The sequence below is a fragment of the Bos grunniens genome, chromosome 5 (genome assembly GCF_055505025.1).
Source record: "Bos grunniens cultivar Pamir isolate PY7600 chromosome 5, Bosgru_T2T1.0, whole genome shotgun sequence".
Taxonomy (NCBI): Eukaryota; Metazoa; Chordata; class Mammalia; order Artiodactyla; family Bovidae; genus Bos; species Bos grunniens.
Genome location: NC_141169.1, coordinates 844439 through 870565, shown reverse-complemented (window position 1 = coordinate 870565; position 26127 = coordinate 844439). Strand labels below are relative to the sequence as shown.

Genomic DNA, 26127 nt, shown 5'->3' with positions numbered 1-26127 from the left:
TTTTTTCAGTAACCACATGGGACAAGCACTGAATTCTATACATGACAAGTGGTGGAAGCCAGGTATCTTACCATTGGAATGGGAAGTTATGGAGAAACAAAAGGAAAGGTTACAAGATCCATGGAGAAATCGTCACAAATTACCTTTAACTGAATATGTTCAAAGGTAAGCTGGAATACATGTATATATTTCCAAGTATTGTCAGCTGAGCATATTTAATTCCTACATGTCTGTTTTGCATATCATTCTCTAATGAAAGGGAACAGGAAAGGTCCCTGGTGGTCCGGTGGTAAAGGATCTGCAGGGAAAACGGGTTCACTCCCTGGTGCTAGAAGATTCCACATGCCGAGGGGCAACTAAGCCCCTGTACAACTATTGAAGTACTTGCATGCTCCAGAGCCCAAGTTCTGCAACCAGAGAAACTGCTGCAATGAGAAGCCATAGCATGGTAACTAGAGGGCATCCTCTGTTCACTACAACTAGACATCTAGCAACAAAGACCCAGCATAGTCAAAAATAATTCAATGTTAAAAAAATAAAAGGACAGAAGTTCTTTGAATAAATGACTGAGATTAGGTGTGAGGCAGTACATATATGAGCCAGGATAATCTTTAAGTATGAGAAAGCAAAGAAAGTAAAGACAACTATCAAGCTGTCCAAACTGATAAAAATGAATGATCACACAGTTTTATCTGTATATACTAGCAAATAATAATCTGAAAAGGAATTTTAAAAAAAAGCAATTGCTTTTCAATAATGTCAAAATTAATAAAATACTTTGCCATGGATATAACAAGGATGACAAGACTGGCACACTGGAAATTATACACGATTGCTGAAAAAATATTCTGAATACATGTACAGATATCCCATAGCGATGGAAAGACTTAAGATGGCAATAACATGGAATGCATCTTCAATCTGAAATGAAGATCCAATATGACTTGATCGCTCAGAGCTTTTGTGTCATAAAGTTTTATTAAAGTATAAAAGAGATAGAGAAAGCTGCTGACATAGACTTCAGATGGGGGCAGTAAGAATACCCACTGCTGGTCTTTAGCCAGATGTTATACAGCCACTAGCAGTCTGCTAAGGAAAGAAAGGCAATGTCTCAGAGAATGGCACCAGGCCCCTCACCTGCAACATGCATTGAGATAACATTGACAGCAGGTGAGTCATCACGGGCCATAAAATGATTGACATGAATCTTGAAGAAAGGCAAATTTCCAGGCAAATATATCATTTCATTAACATAGATTAGGAGAACAAGGTATGAGTAAGACATACTGGTTTGTCAAGTCGGTTCTGAGCCTTTAGGGAGAAATGACCTAAAGACAGAGTCTACCGGAAATACATAGTATATTAACATAGCTTAAGACAAACATTTCCTTACGAAAAAATGCATTGCTTAGCTCAAGGTTTGAGGAAAGTTAAGTTCAGGTGGAGCCAGGAGTCGTCATGGCAACACAGAATTTTCAGAGAAACCTCCTTTTAAATTTGTATTGAGAAGGGGAAAAAAATGTAACACTAGTTTGTTCCCTCCGGATGCTTGAGAGAGAGAGAAAAAAACGTCTGACATTTGCAGCTTCGGTCTGGAGGCTCTCCTTCTGTCTGGAGACCCCCGGCCTTCCTGCCTGTTACCCTCTCAGGGCCTTTAGGAAGCAATACACAAGCTGACCCTAACATACACGTGGAATGACAAGGAACTTCAAAGAGCCAGAACAATCACGTGAGTCTGCAGTTCTAAGGTCCTCTGGTATGCTGTGCTAAGTCGCTTCAGTCACGTCTGACTGTCAGAGCCTGCCAAGCTCCTCTGTCCATGGGAATTTTCCAGACAAGAATACTGGAGTGGGTTGCTGTGCCCTCCTCCAGGGGATCTTCCCAACACAGGGATCTGATTCCTGCATTGGCAGGTAGGTTCTTTACCATTAGCACCACCTGGGGCAAAAGTGCCTAAGCAGAGATCAGGGAAACCCAGTTAGGAGAAGGAACTCAGAGGAAAGGAAATGAGGGAAGGAGACTCTTAGTCACACTCAGAGAAGCCCGGTAGGTAGTTCTGCAGGTGGAAGAGGGGGAGGAAGCAGGCTGGAGCTGTGTAGAAGATGAAAGAGGGAACTAAAGCAGGGGCCCCCAACCTCTAGGATCTAATGCCTGATGATCTGAGGTGGAGCTGATGAAATCATACTAGAAATAATTGTTCGGTCACTCAGCCGTGTCCAATCCTTTGTAGCCCACCAGGCTCCTCAGTCCATTAAATTCTTCAGGCAAGAATACTGGAGTGGGCTGTCATTTCCTTCTCTAGGAGATCTTCCCGACCCAGGGGCTGAACCTGGGTCTCCCGCACTACGGGCAGACTCTTTACCAACGGAGCCACCAGGGAACAAAAATAGAAATAGAGTGCACAATAAATGGATTGCACTTGAAACATCCCAAAACCTTCCCCCACCCCTGTCTGTCAAAAAATTGTCTTCCAAATACACTCCCAAGGTCAAGGAAGGAACTTCAAGTGTACTCAACTGTCCCAGGTTGCCGGCTTAGGGAGATGCAGAAGCAGGGGTGTCCCAAGACATAGAACCTCCCTTGCATGGGGTGCTCAACAGACCTCCGATAGCCTTGGTGATGAAGGGAGAGATTTGTTTCATTTTTTAAAATATCCTTGTGGAATAAACTGAAAACTTAGCAATTCTCTTACAGTCCTCCTAATAAAATGTTTTCTTTCTTTACTGATCTGTGAGGTACCAACTGTGACAATCACTGTTCTAATATACCTCATAGTGTTGCTGACACTATGGATATAATTATGTGAAATTGAACTTATTCAATAAAAATGATGAAGCATCTGCCCTGTGCCCAGCACTTTCCAAGGGTTGGGGAGTACAATGAAAATACTCCATAAGATGCACAGCTGGTAGGCACATTCTTTAAAAAAGCCTTTTACATTTCCACCAAGAGTTTATTCTCAATGTCAACACTTGCCAATCAATGACCATGCTGGGTGGGAAGCTCATTAAAAACTCAGGAGCCAGGGTTCCTAGAAGGATATCCCATTCTCCCTTGGACAGTCCTCCACCCTCTCTGGCTCTCAGTTTCCTCATCTGCAAAATCATGGACAACTGACTATAATTCATCCCTGGAACCCAAGCCTATTGAGGGGGAGGGGAAATATTACTCCAAGGCCTGGAGGAGAGACCAGATTGAAAGAAAAATATGTCATTGCTGGTTTTCAGTCAGACAGACACATACAATGAAGGAAGGAGCCCCTGGCCCTGTGGAATTTGCCTAGGGGTCTAGTCTGGGAAATTCTTACACATCAGGAGATGGCTCTGAGCTGGATTTCCACCAACAAGAACATCCATACAAAGGACAAGCCTGCAGAGCTCTGTGCCCATCAGCCACAGGAAGAGACTGACTCCCGACAGCCAGCAGCATTTACAAGTGACCTCCTAAGGCCTTCACCAAACTACAGGGGCACCTCTGGGTTTTCTGTTTCCCTCACTTTTCTGACTCTTTTCTTAAAAAACGCACATTTCTTCGTAGACTGCCACACTGGAAGGAAAATAGGCCCTCAAATTTTAGACCTCAATTTGCAAAAAACTTGTAGCTTGTTTGTGTGTGTGTGTGTGTGTGTTTAAATTAAAGCACCACATAATTTAAAATTTTTACAAGTTCTAATTATTCAGTTCCAAAACACCAAACTTATTGCACAGGGTCCCCATGGAAAGGCGCCCTCTCAGCAGGACAGCCACAGATTCCACCATGAAAGGGCAGCAAGGTGCCCTCCTCCCTTCTTTTCTGTCTGGGTGGCCACCAGATGTTTAAATCCATGCACCCTACTAAATTTCTAGGGTGCAACTGGTGGACCCTTCCCTTTCCCATCCCAGCAGGTGGTCAAGGGCCCGCTGGGCTGCAAAGTGGCAGAAGCAGGGCTGGGCCAGCCGGCTAGAGTAAGGGTTATGAAGTCTCCGTGGGTGAAATCACCAGGCAGGATAAATCCCTTGGACTTCCAGCAAGCACTAGGCTGCTTGGGAAAACCTGCATGGGTCTGAACTTTATGTGAAGGGTTAAAGCAGTAAAGGCCTTGACCCGAAAGGTGAGGCCTTTCTGTGACCTCCAGGTTAGGGGGCTCCGAGACTGTGCCAACAGAGAAAGTGGACTAGGTAGTTCTCTGCTCCACTGAGTCCCAGTTCACTTACCTGTGGTCTGCACCCCTCCACTCTACTCACTGGATGCCGATCGCTGGGGACCCAGGAACGCGCGAAATGGGCATTCCCAGCCGCAATGGCGACCCCTGAGAGCACAACTGGGACCCCCCCGCCCCGGATGTGCTCCCGGTGTGCAACACCTCCCGCCCCCAACCCCAACACGCACTCCTGGTGCACCCCGCCCCGACGCCCACTTCTAGGAGAGGCCCGCGGGCCTCACTACTGCCCCAGGTGAAACACAAGGACAAGCAAATCCACCCCACAGAGACAATCCAAGCTTTTTATCAGCTGATCTGTCTATGATTCAGGGATAAAACTATGACTACAGAAATTAAAGATGACCTGACCTAGGATAGCCATGATATTCTATAGAACCAGACAAAATTGGTTACAAGGAAATTTCTTTTTTTCTTGGAAATCGTAAAGCTGGTTCTTTTGCATATGCAATTAAAAACAATTATCTTGTTACAAGGGCCTGCCTAGGGCAATGCTTAAAGTTAATCCTTGCCACAGAATTCAACAACTTCCCTGGTGGCTCAGATGGTAAAGTGTCTGCCTATAATGCGGGAGACCTGGGTCCAATCCCTGGGTTGGGAAGATCTCCTGGAGAAGGGAATGGCAACCCACTCCAGTATTCTTGCCACCACCCGCCTCCCCCCACTCCCGCTCCCCCCCAAAAAAGTGGCTCAAAGAAATATTTTAAATCTCAGGTGGAAAACTAGAAGATCCCTTGTCTGTCTGTCTGGATTTATGTATGTCTCAGTGTGAGTCTTCTGTTTTTTGATAATATTGCTCAAGTTCTGAGTTCCTATTTAAATGGTCTCAAGAAAAGGAAGCCCTTACAAATCAAACAGTTGGAAATACAAGAAAACATTGACCAAAATGAATTTCAGATTCACATGAACTGAGAAATAGTCAATATTAAATATCTAGTATTTTTTTTTTCTGCTACTCTAGTATAGATACGTCTAAGAGTCATTAACATTAAGCACAAAATTTTCATAGTGCCTAGGTTTATTATAAGTTAAAAATTGCTATATTGTTATATCTGTCACAAGTTTGTCAATAAGAAAGTACCTCTAAACAACAACAAAACTAAAAAATGTAAATATGATATGAGCTTTTAGATAAAATATTAACAATAATTATACTCTAAAATTTGTATTTTTATAAATATACTATTATTATATTCTAAATTTTTTTCTCAACATTGAAACTCTGGTATCTAACACAGCAGCTGCCTCATGGCAGTCACTCAACAGTCACTTGCTAAAGACTGGACTCAACAATTCCACAAAATGAGGTGTGTCATACATGTCCATACTCCATGTAATATCCATGTACTGGAAACAGTGTAACTACCTATCAACAGGGAACTTGATTAAATACACAGTAAGGCATTAATACAATGGAATATGACACAGTTGTTTAAACCAAGGTACTTGTCTAGATATAGCAACTTGCATGTCTACTTCCACGTACCCACTTGTGAACAAAGCAGGGCACAACCACATGTGCACATTGCAGTGCCACTGGTACCAAAAGTGTGTGTTATTCACAGAGTCATGTCCGACTCTTTGTGACCCCATGGACTGAAGCCCATCAGGCTCCTCTGTCCATGGGATTCTCCAGGCAGGAATATATGAGTGGGCTGCCATGCCCTTAAAGAAGACAGTGAATCTTGACTGAACTGTTTGTTGGGGGAGAATACTCAGTGAAAGCTTACAAGAAACTATTAACAGTGGTTATTCGTTTGGAGGGTAGGTGGGAACTGGGTGGATGGGTGTCAGAGGTGGGAGAAAAAAACTCTGACTACCATTTTAGACTTTATATAATCCACATGCACATGGTTTATAACTCAGTACATGAATTTTTAAGTGGTCTGTGACCAGAACCCAGTAAATTCTGTTGAATGAATTACAACACACATGAGAGCTTCCCCATCATCTGTTCCCCTCTCCATCACCTACCCTGTCACCATTGCTCCCACTGCCACTGCCCTGGGAAGGCACAGGAAGCTTTTTAAAAGTTGTATCATCTTTAAGTTTTAAAGCCATACTTTCTAACTATCCATTTATAGTCATAAACCCCTCCATCACTCTTTACAACTGACAAAGTGCTTTCAAACCTATGATCTAATTGGGTCCTTAGGACAACCTGAGACAGTTTATAATTTTTGAAATTGAAAGTCGCTCAGTGGTGTCCAACTCTTTGTGACACCATGGACTATAGCGTTCATGAAATTCTCCAGGCCAGGATACTGGAGAGGATAGCCTTTCCCTTCTCCAGGGGATTTGCCAACCCAAGGATTGAACACAGATCTCCTACACTGCAGGGGGATTTTTTTTACTAGTTGAGCCACAAGGGAAGCCCAAGAATACTGGAGTGAATAGCCTATCCTTTCTCCAGCAGATCTTCCTGACCCAGGAATCAAACTGGGGTCTTCTGCATTGCAGGCAGATTTTTTTTACTAACTGAGCTATCAGAGAAGGAGAAAACTGAAGTTTTGGGAAATTAAGGGTTCTGCCTGAGGTCACGCCTCTGAAAATGGCACAGCCAATCCTGATTGCCTGATGAGGATGGCACCTCCCTCACCATCCTTCCCAACTCTAGAAAGGGAAAAAAAGAAAGAGGACAGGAGGTCTTCCACAGATTTTATGTCAGTCCCATGATACTCTAGGTCGGATTGATGAATGTATGGGTCAGTCTAGGTCATGATCCCAGGGGACAGGACTTGCTGAGAGAGGAAAACAGCCAAGTTTTATTTTGATTGTTACACTCACCCAGCAGGGAAGAAAAAAGGAAAGGAAAAGGAAGAAAAAAGGAAAGGAAAATGTTCTTAGCTGGCGTGGAGAGAACCCTGCCAGAAAATGGGATGGATGCTCTAACTTGCCAAACACACCCCCAAAGGCCCCATTAACACCATTATACTGAACCAGAGAGATGCTGAACACTTAGGAGTACTGCTGATTCCCTGGAAACTTTTGAAAGCAAGCTTATGTTTCCACTGACTGAAGCAAGGAGTGGGGGAGGGGGGAGTGGTGGGATGACTAAGGATGGATTTAGAGAATGGGAGGATTTGGCTGCTGAGGACAGAGGTGCAGGTTGTCCTGGGTATGTATCACAAAAGTTTCCCTACATCAGCTTTTCCTCTGTTTCCATTTCTTAACCTCCAGACTGACCCTAGAGTCCCAGATTCATGTGAGCTGCAAGACAATGAGAAGGAGGAGATGCACCCTTCACGACCACGATCTAAACACACTGTTCGAGCTGACTGGGGACTTAGAGAAGAGCAGCAACAACAGTGGAAATGATGAGAATTCATCAGTGTGCCCCCTGAATTCATCATCATCTAAGACATGGCATGTGATATAGGGAAATTGTGTAATGTGAACCATCCATGGCCATTCATAATGGTTTCACAACAAATGAAGGATTCACATGTTCCCATTAGCAAGAGTCTAACTGGAATAAAAAAGGTGCCCAAACAAGCTCCTCTGACCCCGTCTAAGATGGAAGACCCATCACCTTAGGAAAAAACAGACTGTTTGTGTTGTAACATGATTTATTTACCCTGCATAGGAGAGAAAGCAGGATACTCACCTTCACACAGAAAAAGCAGAGAGAGTTCCCTGGTGGCACGGTGGATAGGAATCCATCTGCCAGAGCAGGGACATTGGTTCAATCCCTGGTCCAGGAAGATTCCACAAGATGCAGATCAACTAGGCCCATGTGCCAAAACTAGTGAGCCCACAACCCACAACTACTGAAGCCCATGTGCTCAGAGCCTGTGCTCTGCGATGAGGGAAGTTACTACAATAAGAAGCCTGTGCACTGCAACAAAGAGTAGCCTTTGCTTGCCATAACTAGAGAAAAGCTCACATGGCAACAAAGATCCAGTGCAACTGAACATAAGTTTTTTGTTTTTTTAAAGCATATAATTTTTAGTTTTAGTTTAGTTTCTTTTTTTCAAGAAAGGAACAAGTAACTGTCCACAATTCTTCATTTAATTCTGACACCTTCAGTTCACAACTATTTTAATCACCACAGAGAAAGTAAAAACTTCTCAAAGAATATCATAAAATATAAATGCTAGCACCTTAGTTTTATTTTAAGCCTAAATTATCAAGTGAACTAGCTAATTTAACTCATCTCTGATGTGGTACCTTTCAAAGGGGGCAGAAGAAGGAGGCAAGATGTGATACATACAAAGTCCATCAACACCTCAATTTGGCTCTGCAGCAGCTCAGCAACGTGGAACAATTAATTATCTTTCCCCAAAAGCTTCTGACACAGTGCAAACACACATACCCACCCTCTGTTATCCAAGAGACCAGGATGATGAAAGGGAAAAGGAATTCTCCCCAAGATCAACATCTGACCACCCAAAATAGGACTTCCTTCACATTAAAACAATTCTCCACAGTCCCATTGTTCTATTTGTTTCAAATGATGGAAAATCTAATTGCAGCAAAATTGTGTGACCACAGGGCTAATCACTTATATATCTAAAGAGTTTGGGGCTCAGCTGTGAGGTATTTTTGGATCAATATCTGATCTCTTGACATCAATGTACTATTACCAAGGATTTAGTACATGAAGCAAAAATCCCACAAAATGGCAAACCACAAGACCAAGACTAAAAAGATTTAATTTGAACATGCTACGGTCTGTCCCAGGCTGGGGATACTCAGGCTCATACTTGGTGGGTCCAGTTCAATGTGGAGTGGGCGCTGGCACAGATTAAGAGTCGGGTAGAAAAAAAAAAAAAAAAAGAGTGGGGCAGGGGGAAAGAAAGGTGCTTAGATCCATGTGGGGAGTGAAATATATGACAAGCACTCAGAAAATTTTGGCAAATCTTGAAGAGGGGTCAGGGAGTTGAGAACTGTCAGTAGGGCAGGCCTAAGGAAGGAACCCTGGATAACGTATGGAAAGGAAGAATCAACACTTTTCCACAGTCGGATGTACTTGCCCATGATGAGAACAGTTTCTGTGCAAAGAACATGAAGAAAGCCTTCAGGTGCCATGGAGCCCTGGGCAGGAGGTTTGGAAGAACAAGGCCACTCCCCTAGGTCAACCCACCAGAAAAGAGAAAGACAGCACCCCCACCAAGGGCACCACAGATTGGGGAAAGAAGGAAACCACCTAATACATGCACATTGGTTCATTAACTCACATCAGAACTGTCTCCTGTGGTCTGGCACATGGTCCTATAAACATCTTGGTGGGAGACTGGGAGCGATGGGCCATGGCCTCCCTGCTCCCCTGGCTCAGGTGCAACAACGACACTGCTCAGAGAAAGCGATAGTCCTCGAAATATCCCCACAACTCAGGCCTCTGCCTCAGACTGAACGATGCCTTTTCTATCTTCATGCCCAGAGTCATCCAGATCCTTCTGTTCCATGGGAACTATATCCTGCCACTAAGGGTTTGCATGCTGCAACTGAAGATCCTGCATGCTGCAAGGAAGACTGAAGATCCCACATGCCACAACTAAGACCCAGCAGGGCCAAGTAAAAACATACATAAGTATTTGAAATCAACAATAGAAGTAGTCATAACAGCTCAGTGTATTGAGTGCTTACTCTCAAAGACCTCACTAAAGGCTTTACCTATGGACATTCCCTACATAGTTAAATCATGTCGCATCTGCCCTAAGATACAGATGTTACAATGGCTTCCAATTTACAGAAGAGGAAACTGAGGCACAGCATGCCAACCTTTAGCCCATCTTGTCCCCTCACTTTGTGAGGAACCTCATGCCACACATTACAGCCTGAGGACTCCAGAGTTTATGAGCAGTGCTTGTTAACTTCTGGGAGGGCTGTGGAGAGGGTGAAAAATACTTCTTGATCTGGACTTTGGAAGAGGACTCTTGACTCCCTTGCTCTCAACATTCATATGAGTCATGCTGCTGCTAAGTCGCTTCAGTCATGTCCGACTCTGTGGGACCCCAGAGATGACAGCCCACCAGGCTCCCCCGTCCCTGGGATTCTCCAGGCAAGAACACTGGAGTGGATTGCCATTTCCTTCTCCAACGCATGAAAGTGAAAGTGAAGTCTCTCAGTCGTGTCTGACTCTTAGCAACCCCATGGACTGCAGCCTACCAGGCTCCTCTGTCCATGGGATTTTACAGGCAAGAGTACTGGAGTGGGGTGCCATTGCCTTCTCCATCATATGAGTGATAGCTATCTTATTATTTTGCTGTAGCACAGGGTATAGCCAATTCTTACCCTAGTGTCTTATTGGACCTCCCAGTCACTGGAGAAAGTTGCCAGCTGCTGCCCTTGTGAACAGTTTGAAAACTGGAAAATGCTAGAAAACATCCTTCTGTTCTCTTGAGTGTCTGGAAAGATAGCATCTTGGAAATTGACTCCATGAGGCAAGAGGTTATAGTTCTCATCCATCCTAATGGAAAAAAAGGAGGCAAGAGCTGTAGACTGGACACCCATGGGGTGTACCATTTTGAATCGAGAGTCAACAGAAGACTGTGACAGTGTTGCCAGTTATAAAATGTCTTTTTTATTTTTTAAGTAGAGTTTAATTACAATGTTGTGCTAATTGCTGCTGTAAAGTGACTCAGTTATACATACATTTTTAAATATGTTTTCCATTATGGTTTATCCCAGGAGATTGGATATGGTTCCCTGTGCTAAGGTAGGACTTTGTTGTTTATTCCAAATGTAACAGTTTGCATCTGCTAACTGGAAACACCCAGTCCATCCGTCTCCCTCCTTCCATTCCCCTTGGCAACCACAAGTTAATTCTCTGTATGCATGAGTCTGTTTCTGTTTTGTAAATAGGTTCATTCGTGCCATATTTTACATTCCACATATAAGTGATATAATATGGTATTTATTCTTCTCTTTGTGACTTACTCCACTTAATATAATTATCTCTAGTTCCACCCATGTTGCTGCAAATGACATTATTTCTTTCTTGTTATGGATGAGTAATGTTCATATATACGTACCACATTTTCTTTAATCATTCAACTATCAAGGGACATTTAGGCTGTTTCCATATCTTGGCTGTTGGGAATAGTGCTGCTATGAACATGGGGGTGCATGTATGTTCCTGAATCAGAGTTTTGTCCAGGGATATGCCCATGAGGGGGACTGATGGATCATATGGTGGTCCTATGAATTTTCTGAGGGTCCCCCATACTGTTTTCCATAGTGGCTACCCCAACTTACATTCCCACCAACAGTGTAGGAGGGTTCCCTTTTCTCCACACTGTCTCCAACATTTGCTATTTGTTCTTTTTTTGATGATTGCCATTCTGCCTGATAGGAGGTGGTACCTGGCTGCAGCTTTTATTTGCATTTCTCTAAGAATTAGTGACACTGAATATATTTTTATGTGTCTACTGGCCATCTGCATTCCTTGGAGAAATGTCTATTAAGGTTTTCTGCCCATTTTTTGAATTTTTTTTTTTTTTTTTGTTGTTGTTGAATTGTATGGTCTGTATATTTGATATTAAGCCCTGGTCTACTGTATCATTTGCAAATATTTTCTCCCATTCTTAGGTTGTCTTTTTTTTTTTTTTTTTTTTTTTTACGGTTTTCTTTGCTGTGCAGAAGCTTGTAAGTTTGATCAGGTCCCCTTTGTTCATATTTGGTTTTATTTCTATTACCTTGGGAGACTGACCTAAGAAAACAAAGGTCCAATTTATGTCAGAGAACATTTTGCCCATGCTCTCTTCTAGGAGTTTTATGGTGTCATGTCTTATGTTTAAGTCTTTAAACCATTGTGAGATATTTTTGTGCAGTGTGAGGGCATATTCTAACTTCTGATTTACATGCAGCTTCCAATTACACATCTACATGGCTCACATTAGAGGAGTCACTCTCTCTGATTGTTTCTGTACCTCACACTGCACGTGTCTCTCCTTAAGTTTTTCAAAACATGTGAATTGGGGGATGGGTGCGGGTGAACATTTGTGTACCTCCCAAGCCGCCTTCCTTCTCCTAGTGGAGTGTTCCTTGTTTCCTGGGCAAAGGAAAGCCAATTGCAATGACTCAAGATTCAAGTCCTATCACTGCTACTTGTCTCTTGTTTGACACACAATGAATTTTTAAAATTCTCTTAAGCTTAAATGTACAATCTATAAAATGAGGGTGACAACAGCATCCTTATTTGTTTAATGGTGGTGTAAGGAATGCATTTTTTTTTTAAGTAAGTAAAGTATTTGGCACAGAGTAAGCACAGTATAAAACTTAACATTTTTACAGAACCCTGCATAAAGTACCTATTGGCAAGATAGAGAAGTCAAGAGAAGGAAAAGGAGAGATGGAAGCGGCACTCCAGCCAAAAGTAGGCATTTGGGGGCTCACCAGGGAGTCTCCACTGCCACTTTCTCCTGTGACACTGACCAGAATCTGTTCTCCTCTCCAAGGGGCCCAGAATAACAAAGGAATGATTTGTATGTGGTTGTTAATACACATCAGGGCAACACAGCCCTGTGAAATAGAAATCTTGTCAGACTCTGTATCTCTGCCCTAACGTTTTATAAATAAGTGAAAGAAAAAGAGGAAAGAGCTGGCTGACCACCAGAGAGCCAGTGGACAAACCTGTATTTCATTATAAAATCGGAAAAGAAAATAATGTCTTCTTAAGTACTGTGGCTCTTTTTACTTTGGAAAATAAAGTTTTCTTGTTGAATAGTTTTAGAGCTGGTTTCCCTAAATAAAGACATGCAAAAATCTAAGTTTCTCCATATCAAGAAGGTACTCTCTCATTCCTTGCCTGGAGAAAGTGGAGAAACTGTACTTCTCCAGTATTTTTTTAAATTCAACTTAATCTGGCTAAACTACCCTAGCCAACACAAAGCATGCCTTGTATTCTAAACCTAGATATTCTGGCTTCAAAATGGAAAACATGTGTTACCGTGAGCTTATGGAGGCCCCTCTGTGGAACCTTCTGTCTTCTTTCTCAGTGATGTGAAATCTCAAGAGCTAAAATTAGTCTGCAGACCAAGGTCACGGCCATTCCAAATATCCTTAATGCTATGCCACATACTGGGACTTATTGTCCAATCAATATCCCTTAGATTCCATTTTGAGCTTCCTCCAGTTCCTCTGTATCAGCTTTCTCCTCCAACTGGAGAGAACCAATGCAATAGGGTTCCACCTGCTGTTTTGTATTGCAAACTTCAGTTGAGACCATAACCTGAACGCTGACTTACATGCATTTCATTGTGACCACATGACAAACTTTCATGGAACTTCACAAGATTCCAGGAGTCTTCCAATAGACAAGGCCTGGTCTAATTCACCTCTCTGTTCTTCAAAGCCCTGTGAGCACCTTCCCAATCCCTTAATGCCCCTGCCCCCAGACCCTTCCTCTATAAACTTTTGCTATTTGGAAGAGCCTGGCATTGAGGTCTGCTGGCAGCTGATATGAGCGAATCTGAGTGAAACAAGAGGACAGCTGGGCTGCATTCCACACCAGTCCCCTCTTGGCATTTAAGCAGGTGTGCAGGATTGAGTAATTACACATTCCTAATCTAACCTGCACCAGGTGTTCTGTATCTGTTACTAGGATTTAATCTCAACCAACCTTGTTTGTCACATTATGAAGGTGAGGCTCTTGAGGTTCTTGACAAGGACAGTAACTTGCTCAAAATGACAGGAAGAACGGACCCAGAATTCCAACAACCATCTGATTCCAAAAGTGTTTGGACTAGTTTTGACCACTGTCCATCCCAAACAACTCCCAAGGCATCCACTTTAAAATATAGCTTTCCTCGTCTATAAGGATTCCACCTCAATTAGGGTTCACTTTCTTATTTCAAACTCCAGGAGATGCCATCGCCTGAACTCTTATCCACAGGCATCTCATCTGCACCACAGACCAACTTGCATGGAACTCAACCAGAGAGGGCTCCTGTCCGATTGCCCTCCATAGTCCCCAGAGTGCTGTGACCAGGGCCTTCTTCCCCCGTTACCCACCGCATAAACCTCTGCTATTGGGAATAGGCTGTTTGTTGCTGGAAACCACCTTGAGCTTTGGCCTGAAACACTCTTCCCTGGTCAAGCACGGGAGGCATCCCTGTTTTTCCAACAGTGTTAGCCAGAGGCACCCAAGATCTCTGTAGACTCAACATGAGGAGCACCAAAGAGCAGAAAATGTGAAGGAGACCAGGGGAGACCAGGGCATCACTTAACATCGCCCAGACATGATTCTGGAGGAGTTCCTGAGACTGCTGGGGATAAAGGTACCTCTGCTGGTCATGCCAAGTGGCCAAAGGGATGGTATGGGCGAGAGGTGGCAGGCTCACCTGAGGAAGAAGAAATAGGAGTAATCCTGGACCACCGTGTGGGAGTGACTGGAGAAGTAGCCCAGGCCAATGAGGTTGAGCCTGGAGCCCCCGGGCACCTCGAGCATGCTGCCCCACGCCTGGTCGCACAGCATCCATCTTGATCTCAGCGGAGTAGAAGAGCCCCCCGTGGCTGACTTAATATTGGCAGGGCAGGTCATTGTACAGGCCGTGAACCTCCTCGTGCAGCGCCAGCACCTTGGCGTACAGGATGATCTGGGCCAGCTCAGCTCGGCAGCCCTCGCTCGGGGGTCTCCACTTAGAGGGAAGCTAGCAGCCGTGGGTGGCCTCCAGCCCGCCGTCCAGGCATACTGCGGCGAGCAGCAGCTGGCGCAGCATGCTGGCGGCGAGGGCGGGCGGTGAGAGCCGCCGGGTGGGCTGCGCGCCCCAGGCGCGCTACCCAGGGCGCATGGCCGGGGGAAGGGGGAGCCCCGCGGCAGCAGCGAGAGCGTCAGGGAAGCCGAAGTGCCAGGCCCCACCAGCGGGAGGCGCAGCCGGGTGCTCTCGGCTCTGCGCATCGATGCGGAAGCTCAGCGTGCTGCTCCCTCCTCCGCCAAGATCCCCCTGAGGGGCCTCGCTTTGGAGCCTTTTAAAAGGGCACGGGGAGGGCCGGCCACCGCCGCCTCCTGTCCACCCCTCTTCCGTGGCCGGGGCGTGGGCGGCAGTGGGAGGGGCGGAGGCAGGAAGTCGTCCAGGGCCGCGCGGTGCTGGGGAGACAGCGCAGTCGGCGCTGGACCGGGAGCCCCCGGGCGGAATTCGGTGTTTGCGCCAGCGCGGAGGTCCGCGGCCTAAAAGTCAGTGTGGGGAGAGGCGGCCCAGCCCTCTTCCGGCGCCCTGCGCACGGACCAGGTGGAAGCTTTGCAGGCACAAAGTGCGCTCCAGACATGGCCTTCTTGGAATGATTGCTGTCAATTGCCATGAGTATCCAGCGTACATTTTTGCCTTTTATGAGTAGTTCATTTACACTCAAGTGGCACAGAAATCTAACTTGACCGTCGCAGAGTTTACCTTGGAAATTCTGTGTGATCTAATAAACTTTTCTGAATCTCTCTCTCCCTTTCCATCTCTTATGTTTTAATGATGCTCTTAGGGAAGCCTTCAACATCTGAAAAGCCAAAGCCACATTGCTTGGATCTTCCTACAGCTACATGGTCTCATGATTAACCTCATTCCTACGTTCAGATTCTGAACACCCTACACCTGAGAAAGAGCTTTTCACAAGTCAATGAGTGACTCTGAAGAGACCTAAACTCCACAGTTAAATCTTTATTTCTAAATTAGGAAGTTCCTTTTATCTCCCAATTGCCTTAATTATTCTTCGTGTAGTAAGAAAAAAAAAAAAGATTATTTATAAGTATAAATATTTTGTATAGTCAAAACATCATATATATGAAATAGCATGGATATAATATGTCATACATATTATATTTACAATAAGTTGATAAGCAAAACTGCTGTAAAATGGAAGGTTCTTTGTTCTGCAAGCATCTTATTAACCAGGCTTTCTACAAGTTTAAGTCTTAGGACTCAGCCAAAGTCTTCTCTGACTGAAAGGAAGAGTTCTTAGGGAATTTGGAAAGGAAAAGTAAGGAGAAAAGTGGGGAGGGGGGAAGAGAGGAAATTCCAAGGCCTCACATCCTGTTACAACCAAATCTTCCTGTGATCCCCAGGTCTTCAGTTAGGACAATTAAATTCATGCATGCTTCTTGTGACAGGGCAGAAATATAGCTGGCATGAGGCAGGGACTCAGAAGGAAGAGGCCATGAGCAGCATGGTCTCAGGGAACCGGAAGACCTGGGAAGGTTTTGGGCGTGCCTTGTAGTGAAATGGCCAGGACTCCAGCCAGTGTGGCCCAGCTTCTGAGGGAATGAAGGCTAAAGATCCATAAGGTCACACCAATCCAGAATCCAACCGGTGACTCAATGGACAGATGTGTGCTTAATCGCTCAGTCATGTCCTACTCTTTGCAACCCCAGGGACTGTAGCCTCCCAGACGCCTCTGTTCATGGGATTCTCCAGGCAGGAGTACTGGAGTGGGTTGCCATGCCCTCCTCCAGGGGATCTTCCCAACCCAGAGATCGAACCCAGATCTCCCACGTTGCAGGCAGATTCTTTACCATGTGAGCCACCAGGGAAGTGGTGACTCAATGGACCAGATTCTTATTCCTACAAGATCCTCTGTGCTGGAAGAGGAAAGAAGTAAGAGTAAGAGCTCCTCACGGACAATAACTAATCTCTACATAGCTGGAAGTCAGCCTGGAGCCTCGATTCATCTGTAGAAAACAGTTATATTGAGGGAAGCAAGTGGACAGTAGTTCTGATGCTATATGACTCCTCCCGACAACCTGACCACCACCATGGGAGATGATAGAATCAAGTTTCTCCCACAAGGAGAAATGGCATCTGAGGATGGCATCAGACATCCTACGTTAGGACTGCCCGTTTGTCTCTCCTTCAATATACAAGTTAAAACATTTCATAACGTCTTAGTCTGTTCAGGGTGCCATGGCAAAATACCACAGCCTGAGGGGCTTAAACAACAGACATTTATTTCCCATAGTGCTGGAGCCTGGAAGTCCAAGATCAGGGTGTCAATGTGATTGGTTCCAGGCTAGTAAACGGCCACCTTTCCTCTGTGTCCCCACATGGCCTGTCTTCTTTGTACATGTAGAGAGGCAGAAATGTCTGGCCCTTCTAAGGACACCAGGCCTATCAGATTAGACCGCATTCTTTTGACCTCATTTAACCTTAATCACTTCCATAAAGGTGCTATCTCCAAATACAGTCTCATTGGGAGTTAAAACTTGAACAGAAGAATTCAGGGCAGAAAGGAGAAGATGTGAACAAGGGACAGAATTCAATCCATAACAGTCACTTAGCAGGTGTTCTACAGGTTTGTAGAGAAAGAGGGGATATAAAATGGTTTATATTTCTGGCACGCTAACTTAGAGCAAGCATTGCCAAATTATAATATTAACAATAACAACTGCTAACATTTATTCACCGCTTACTATGTGCCAAGCACTATTGTAACATATTGCCTATGTTATCATAATGAATGCTCCAAACACTCAAAATGGGCACTGCTATCATCCTCTGGTTAGAGACAGGGGACTTAGGTATGGAGAGGTTAATTGACTTACCCAGGATCACATAGCCAGAAAGGAACTGAGCCAGGATTCAAACACCAGCATCAGATTTCAGAGTTCATGTTCTTAATTACAGCATTAAAATATGGACAAAACAAGCAATGTTTTAAAGTCACAGGTGGGGCCTTTATCAAGAAACAAGTAGAGGGGGCTTCCCTGGTGATCTGTGGCTAAGACTCCATGCTCCAAATTCAGGGAACCCAGGTTCAATCCCTGATCCAGGAACTAGATCCCACATGTTACATCTAAAACTCGGTGCAGCCAAATAAATAAATGAATATTTAAAAAGAAGCTGAGTTTATAAATAGTAATAACCTTCACAGAATCACCAGTGATGGCTAAATGAGGGAGTAACTGGACTAACATTAATTTTGTTTTCACCAGCAGCCCTGCTCTATTTTCAGTTGTTAAGTTTATTTTAAGTTAGTGTTGTAACTTATGCAGACAAGAGAATAAAGAAGTTTTTTTTTTAATTGTTTCTAGTGCTTCAGAGGGCTGGAAAAAGTTTTTCTGTTTCCACAGACCTGAAGACCCTGATTATTCTTTCCATTTAGATGAACAAATAAGTAAAAATCAGTATGCACAGTTGATGTCTCTCTTGTTTTATAAACTGGACAGAATCAAAATCCTTCCAGTACTACCCAGAATGCATTTTCTGGATGCAGGAGCCTGTGAGGGTTGTCCTACTCCTGGATTCTTCACAGACACATCAGTCATGTTTTTGCTTCTCTAGAAGGTCTGGCAAAGTGCCTCCCTGATTGGGGTTGTTCACCTGGAGCCCTGGACATATGTGAGCATCCCCTGGTGAGCAGCTCCCATTTGGGGACCAAGATCTCCAAAGAAGCAGAGCTCAAGGAAGCCAGGATGGGAAGCAAAAATTCTACAACTGGGTTGTGGGTTCACTAGTGAAACAAGCTGCTTCCATCCCTTGATTACAAGACACATATGTTCTGGCTGTGGGGGGAAGATAGCACCATTATGCTTCAAATATACACTATATCCTTCACAGCATGTACAATACCCTTTAAGACTGCACCCCACCCTTTCAGGATGTTGACTCCCATCTGACACACTTGAGTCTTCATTAGCTGTCACACTGTCTCAGTAAGCTTTCAAAATTTGCCCAGTTGTTTCTAGGTGATGGCGTCCTCGGTAAAACCAGTTAATTCCATGGCCAAGGGCACATGGCTGTATTCCCTTTGCCATCAAAGAAGAGATGTTATGAAAGTCACTAATCAGAAGCAATGCTATAGGAAGTATCACGATGCTGGAAAATGGGTTCTGTGGACAGAGTTCCTGGAAGAAGCACTGTGCAGCAGGAAAGACAGATCTACACCTAGAATATATCTACTCTAGTGAGGACAAGTCTCTGCTCCTTCCAAGATGGAAGAGGTTCGGTGTAGTCACTTCAGTCATTTCAGTCGCTCAGTTGTGACTGAGTCTTGTCAACCCCATGCACTGCAGCACGCCAGGCTTCCCTGTTCATCACCAACTCCTAGAACTTGCTCAAACTCATGTTCATTGAGTCAGTGATGCAATCCAAACATCTCATCCTCTGTAATCCCCTTTTCCTCCTGCCTTCAATCCTTCCCAGCATCAGGGTCTTTTAAAATGAGTCAGTTCTTCACATCAGGTGGAAAAAGTATTGGATCTTCAGGGTCATTTCTTCCAATGAGTATTCAGGATTGATTTCCTTTAGGATTGACTGGTTTGATCTCTTTGCAATCCAAAGGACTCTCAAGGGTCTTCTGCAATACCACAGTTCAAAAGCATTAATTCTTTTGTTTGTAGCCTTCTTTATGGTCCAACTCTCACATCCATTCCACTCCCAGTCTCGAGATGAGGGTCCATTCCCCTGCTTCATCTGCAAAGGAATCCAGATGTTCCCACTGCACTTCCGGAGGAGGCCGTTCTCACCTTGAAAGTCGAGAGGAACTCCAGGGGTAGGAGCACCCTTTGCAAAGACCCCGATGTCCCCATCCACTTGAGATAAGGTCTCATTCCCCTGCAACAACTCGAATGTCACCCCGAGTATCAACTCACGACACGAAGAGAGGACTGAGAGCCCCGTAGTGCCTCAGGAAATAGACCGAGATCCCTACCTCAACTCCACAGTAGGCCTGACACCCCTTTTCCACCACGAGAGGGAAGCGGAGTTCCATGCCCCAACAGGAAACGATGACTGAATCCCCAGTGGAATCTCCATAGGAAGCCTGAGATCCCTATCAGAGCTGGAGAGGATCCCAGACTTTCCACCTCAACATGAGATGAGGCCCTAATCCACTGCACCAACTCAAGAGGAATCCCAAGATGTCCCTCACAACTCGAACGGATTCCTGACTTCCCAGAGACAACATGAGAGGCTCCCTCAGGTCCCCATGGCAACTCAAAGGAACCCACACTTCCCGCTGCAACTTGATAAACACATGGAGATTCCCCCTTCCATGTGAAATGAGGCCTGATACCCCTCCCATGACTTGAGAGCACTCCAGGGCTCACCCTCACAACTCGAATGGAGACTTGACTTTCCTAAGGCAACTCAAAGGGCTCCCTGAGTTCCTCTTGGTACCTGGAGAGGAATCCCAAACAACCCGCCGCAACTCAGGACAAACCACGAGATTCCCCTGTCCATGCGATGTGAGGCCATTTTCTCCTGCAGCGCCTCGAGAGCAATCCCGAGTTCCCTCTCAAACTCGAGAGGAGGCTGGACTACCTTCATGCACTCAAGGGGGCCCAGGGTCCCCGTCACAACTCTAGATGAAAGCCAAGGTTCTGGACACAAGTTGAGAAGAGCCCCGTGATTCCCACCTCATGTGGAGATGAGGGCCCATTCCCTGCTTCAATCCAAAAGGAATCCCAATTTTCCCTTGCACCACAAGAGGAGGCCTGTCTCACCTGTTGAATCTCAAGTGGAACCCCGCCGATCCTGTGTCAAGGAACAAGGACACAGAGTGCCCCCTCAGCTCGAGATAAATCCTGATTCCCCTACACTGGCTCTAATGGAACCCCAAGTATCCCCTCACAGCAGGATGGGAAGCCTGTCTCCCCTGCTGATCCTCTTGAAAAAGCCCAAATTCCCTGCCTGAACTCGACCAGAGCCCTGACACTCCTTGGACAACTTGAGAGGAATGCAGAGTTCCATGCCTTGACACCAGATGAGGCATGACTCCCTAGTTGAACCTTGATAAAAAGCCCAAGATCCCATTCACCGTTGGAGAGGAACACTGAATTTCCCGACTGAACTCTAGACATGGCCCTATTCGCCGGCAGCAACTCGAGAGGAATCCAAACGTGCCCCTCACAGCTCGAGAAGAGACCCGACTTCTCTGAAGCAACACGAGCGGGTCACTGAGGTCCCCATCACAACTTGAGAGGAACCCCAAGCTTCCCACCACAATTCGAGAAAAACCACGAGATTCTCCCCCCAACGTGAATTGAGGCCCTTTTCCAGAGCAGTGTCTCCAAAAAAATCCCACGTTAACTCCTGAAACGAGAAAGGGTACTTGACACCCTTGATGCAGCTCAGGAAGGTCCCCAAGATACCCGTCCCCACATGAGAGGAACATTGAGTTTCACACCACAACTCAAGAAGAGCCCTGTTTTCACCCTCCTCAACTCAACATGTGTGTCGATTCCTCTGCTTTGTTGGGAAAGGAATCCCGAAGTTGCTGTGTCCCCTCAAGAGAAGGCCAGGCTCACCTTGAAACTCGAGTGCATTCCCGGAAGTCGTGCCACAATTAGAAAAGACCCCGAATTTCCAATCCACTCCAGATAAGCCTGATTCTCCACATTGCCTCGACTGGAACTGCGAGTATCAACTCAAAACACAAAGGGAGGTGAGACAGCCCTGGCCCACCTCGAGAAAAAGCCCCAGATCCCAAGGCCAACTCGACAAGAAGCCTGATAACCCTTTTACACCTGAAGAGGGAAGCGGAGTTCCATGTCTGCACATGAGACGAGGCCTGACTCCCCTGTTGAAACTCCAGAGGATCCCAGATAGCCATGTCAGCACTGGAGAGGAAACCTGAGGTTCTGGCCTCAATTCGAGATGAGGCCCTATGCCCCTGCACTGACTGAAAAGGAATTCCCAGAGGACCCTAGCAACTCGAACGGAGAGTTGACTTTCCTGAGGCAACACGAATGGGTCCCTGAGGTCCCCATTGCAACTCTACAGGAACACCAAGTTTCCTGACACAACTCGAGAAAACCCAGGAGATGCTCCCCTCAACTCGAAATGAGGCCCCTTTCTGCTGCAGCATCTCGAGAGAAATCCCACATTCCCTCTTGAGTCTCGAAAGGGTACTTGACACTCTTTAGGCAACTCAAGAAGTTCCCCGACATACCCATGTCCTCTCGAGAGGAACACCGAGTTTCCCGCCACAACTCAAGAAGAACCTCGTTTTCCACTCCTCCTCTCGAGATGAGGGTCCATTCCTCTGCCTCGTCTACAAAGGAATCCCAACGTTCCCACTGCACCTCAGGAGGAGGCTGTTCTCACCTTGAAACTCAAGAGGAAATCCAGGGGTTGGGCCACTGTTCTCAAAGACCCCGATGTTCCCATCCACTCGAGATGAGGCCTCATTCCCCTGCAACAACTCGAATGTCACCCCGAGTATCAACTCACAACACGAAGGGAGGACTGAGAGACCAGTGGCATCTCTAGAAATGGACAGAGATCCCTACCTCAACTCCACAGGAGGCTTGACACCGCTATTCCACCTCGAGAGGGAAGCAGAGTTCCATGCCCCAACACGAGACAACGACTGACTCCCCAGTGGAATCTCCATTGGAAGCCCGAGATCCCTGTCAGAGCTGGAGAGGAACCCTAAGTTTCCCGCCTCAACTCAAGATGAGGCCCTAGTTCCCTGTACCAACTCGAGAGGAATCCCGAGAGGCCCCTCACAACTCGGACAGATTCCTGACTTCCCAGAGACAACATGAGAGGCTCCCTCAGGTCCCTGTGGCAACTCGAGGGAACCCACTCTTCCTGCCGCAACTCAAGGAACACATGGACATTCCCCCTTCCATGCGAAATGAGGCCTGATCCCCCTCTCGTGACTCCAGAGCACTCCCGGGCTCGCCCTCGTAACTTGAAAGGAGACTTGACTTTCCTAAGGCAACATGAGAGGCTCTCTGAGTTCCCCGTGGTACCTGGAGAGGAATCCCAAGGCACCTGCAGAAACTTGAGACAGACCACGAGACTCCCCCGTCAATGCAAGATGTGGACCTTTTCTCCTGCAGCGCCTCTAAAGCAATCCCGAGTTCCCTGTCAAAACTCAAGAGGAGCCTAGACTCCCTTCATGCAACTCAAGGGAGCCCAGGATCCCTGTCACAACTCGAAATGAAAGCCAAGGTTTCTGCCACAATTTGAGAAGAGCCCCGTGTTTCCCACCTCATCTAATGAGGGCCCATTCACTTCTTCAACTCAAGAGGAATCACAACTTCCCCTTGCACCACAAGAGGAGGCCTTTCTCACCTGTTGAATTTCTAATGGAACCCCACTGATCCTACTTCAGGAAAAAGGACACTGAGGGCCCCCCCCCCCAGCTCGAGATAAGTCCTGATTCCCCTGCCCCAGCTCCAATGGAACCCCAAGTATCCCCTCACAACAGGATAGGAGGCCTGTCTCTGCTGCTGATCCTCTTGAAAAAACCCAAATTTCCCCGCCTGACCTCGACCGGAGCCCTGACACCCCTTGGACAACTCGAGAGGAATGCAGAGTTCCATGCCTCGACACCAGACGAGGCCTGACTCCCTAGTTGAACCTTGATAAAAAGCTCGAGATCCCTGTCACTGCTGGAGAGGAACACTGAGTTTTCCTACTGAGCTCTAGAGACAGCCCTATTCGCTGGCTGCGACTGGAGAGGAATCCAGATGAGCCCCTTGTAACTCGAAAAGAGTCCTGACTACCCTGAGGCAACACGAGCCAGTCACTGAGTTCCCCATCACAACTTGAGAGGTATATGAAGCTTCCCGCCACAGTTCAAGATAAACCACGAGATTCCCCCCTCAAGGTGAGATGAGGCCCTTTTCCAGAGCAGTGTCTCAATAGAAACCCCACGTTCCCTCTTGAAACGCGAAAGGGTACTTGACACCCTTGCTGCAACTCAGGAAGGTCCCTGAGATACCCGTCCACACTCCAGAGGAACACCAAGTTTCACGTCACAACTCAAGAAGAGCCCCGTTATGCCCCTCCTCAACTCCAGATGAGGGTTGATTCCCCTGCTTCTTCGGGAAAGGAATCCCGACGTTGCTGTTGCCCCTCAAGAGTAGGCCGGTCTCACCCTGAAACACGAGCACATCCCCAGGAGTCGTGCCTAAATTTGAAAAGACCCCGATTTACCCAGCCACTCCAGATAAGCCTGATTCCCCTGCACTGACTCAACTGGAACCCCAAGGATCAGCTCAAAACTCGAAGGGAGGTGTGACATCCCCGTAGCACCTCAAGTAAAAGCTCCAGATCCCTATGTCCACTCGACAGGAAGCCTGACACCCGTTTGAAACCTCGAGAGGGAAGCAGAGTTCCATGTCTCCACACGAGACGAGGCCTGACTCCCCTGTTGAAACTCCATAGGATCCCAGAGATCAATGTCAGCACTGGAGAGGAACACTGAGGTTCCAGCCTCAGCAAGAGATGAGGCCCTATGCCCCTGCACCGACTAAAGAGGAATTCCGAGAGGCCCCTCACAACCTGAACTGAGACTTGACTTTCCTGAGGCAACAAGAGTGGGTCCCTGAGGTCCTCAACACAACTCGAGAGGAACCCCAAGTTTCCTGCCGCAACTCGAGAAAACCAAGTAGATGCTCCCCTCAACGAGAGATGAGGCCTCTTTCCACTGCAGCGTCTCGAGAGAAATCACACCTTCCCTCTTGCGCCTCGAAAGGATACTTGACACCCTTTAGGTAACTCAAGAAGTTCCCCAACATACCCATCTCCACTAGAGAGGAACACCGAGTTTCCCGCCACAACTCAAGAAGAGCCCCGGTTTGCCCTACTCATCTCGAGATAAGATTCCATTGCCCTGCTTCATCTGCAAAGGAATCACGACGCTCCCTTCGCACCTCAGGAGGAGGCCCGTCTCACCTTGAAACTCGAGACGAAGTCCAGGGGTCATGCCACCGTTCAAAAAGACCCCGATGTCTCCGTCCACTAGAGATAAGGCCTCATTCCCCTGCAACGACTCGAATGTCACCTCAAGTATCAACTCACGACATGAAGGGAGGACTGAGAGCCCCGTGACGCCTCTTGAAATAGCCCCTGATCCCTACCTCAACTCGACAGGAGGCCTGACACCCCGTTCCACCTCGAGAGGGAAGGGGAGTTCCATGCCCCAACACGAGACAACCTCTGACTCCCCAGGGGAATCCCCATAGGGACTCCGAGATCCCTGCCAGAGCTGGAGAGGAACCCGGAGTTTCCCGCCTCAACTCAAGATGAGGCCCTAGTCGCCTGCACCGACTCGAGAGGAATCCTGAGAGGCCCCTCACAACTTGAAAGGACCCCTGACTTCCCAGAGACAACATGAGAAGCTCCCTCAGGTCCCCGTGGCAACTCGAGAAATACTTTGAGATTCCCCCTTCCATGTGAATTGAGGCCTGATTCCCCTGCCATGACTCCAGAGCACTCCTGCGCTCGCCCTAGCAACTCGAATGGAGAGGTGACTTCCCTGAGGCAACACGATAGGCTCCCTGAGCTCCCGGTGGTACCTGCAGAGGAACCCCAAGCCTCCCGCTGCAACTGGAGACAAACCATTAGATTCCCCCGTCAACACGAGATGAGGCCCGTTTCTCCTGCAAAGCCTTGAGTGAAATCCCGAGTTTCCTCTCAAAACTCGAGAGGAGGCTTGACTCCCTTCATGCAACTCAAAGGGGCCCAGAGATCCCCGTTACAACTCGAGATGAAAGCCGAGGTTCCTGCCACAAGTTGAGAAGAGCACCGTGATTCCCACCTCATCTGGAGATCAGGGCCCATTCCCTGCTTAAACTCAAGAGGAATCCCAACTTTCCCTCACACCACAAGAGGAGGCCTGCGTCACCAATTGAATCTCGAGTGGAACCCCGCGGATCCTGCTGCAAGGAAAAAGGACTCCGCGATCCCCCTCAGCTCCAGGTAAGTCCTGATTCCCCTGCACCAGCTCCAATTAAACACCGAGTATCCCCTCACAACAGGATGGGAGGCCTGACGGCCCTGCCTATCCTCTTGAAAAAGCCCAAATTCCCCGCCTGAACTCGACCGGAGGCATGACACCCCTTGGACAACTCGAGAGGAATGCAGAGTTCCATGTCTCAACACCAGGAGAGGCCTGACTCCCTTGTTGAACCTTGATAGGAAGCCCAAGATCCCTTTCACTGCTGGAGAGGAACACTGAGTTTCCCGACTGAACTCTATACATGGACCTATTCATGGGCAGCGACTCAAAAGGAATCCGGACTAGCCCCTCGCATCTCGAAAAGA

At 46.7% G+C, this 26127-nt stretch overlaps 1 protein-coding gene across 1 annotated transcript in view; it reads right to left on the bottom strand.

Annotated features, from left to right (window-relative positions):
* Positions 1-26127, bottom strand: part of LOC147371230 (uncharacterized) — a 155585-nt gene that overhangs the window by 31255 nt on the left and 98203 nt on the right. Inside the window, exon 1 of the mRNA XM_086398659.1 lies at positions 14485-16103. Within this exon, the coding sequence (XP_086254785.1) occupies positions 14485-15041 (557 nt within the window). The 5' untranslated portion in view covers positions 15042-16103. Of the gene's footprint in view, positions 1-14484 lie in introns of the transcript that reaches the window.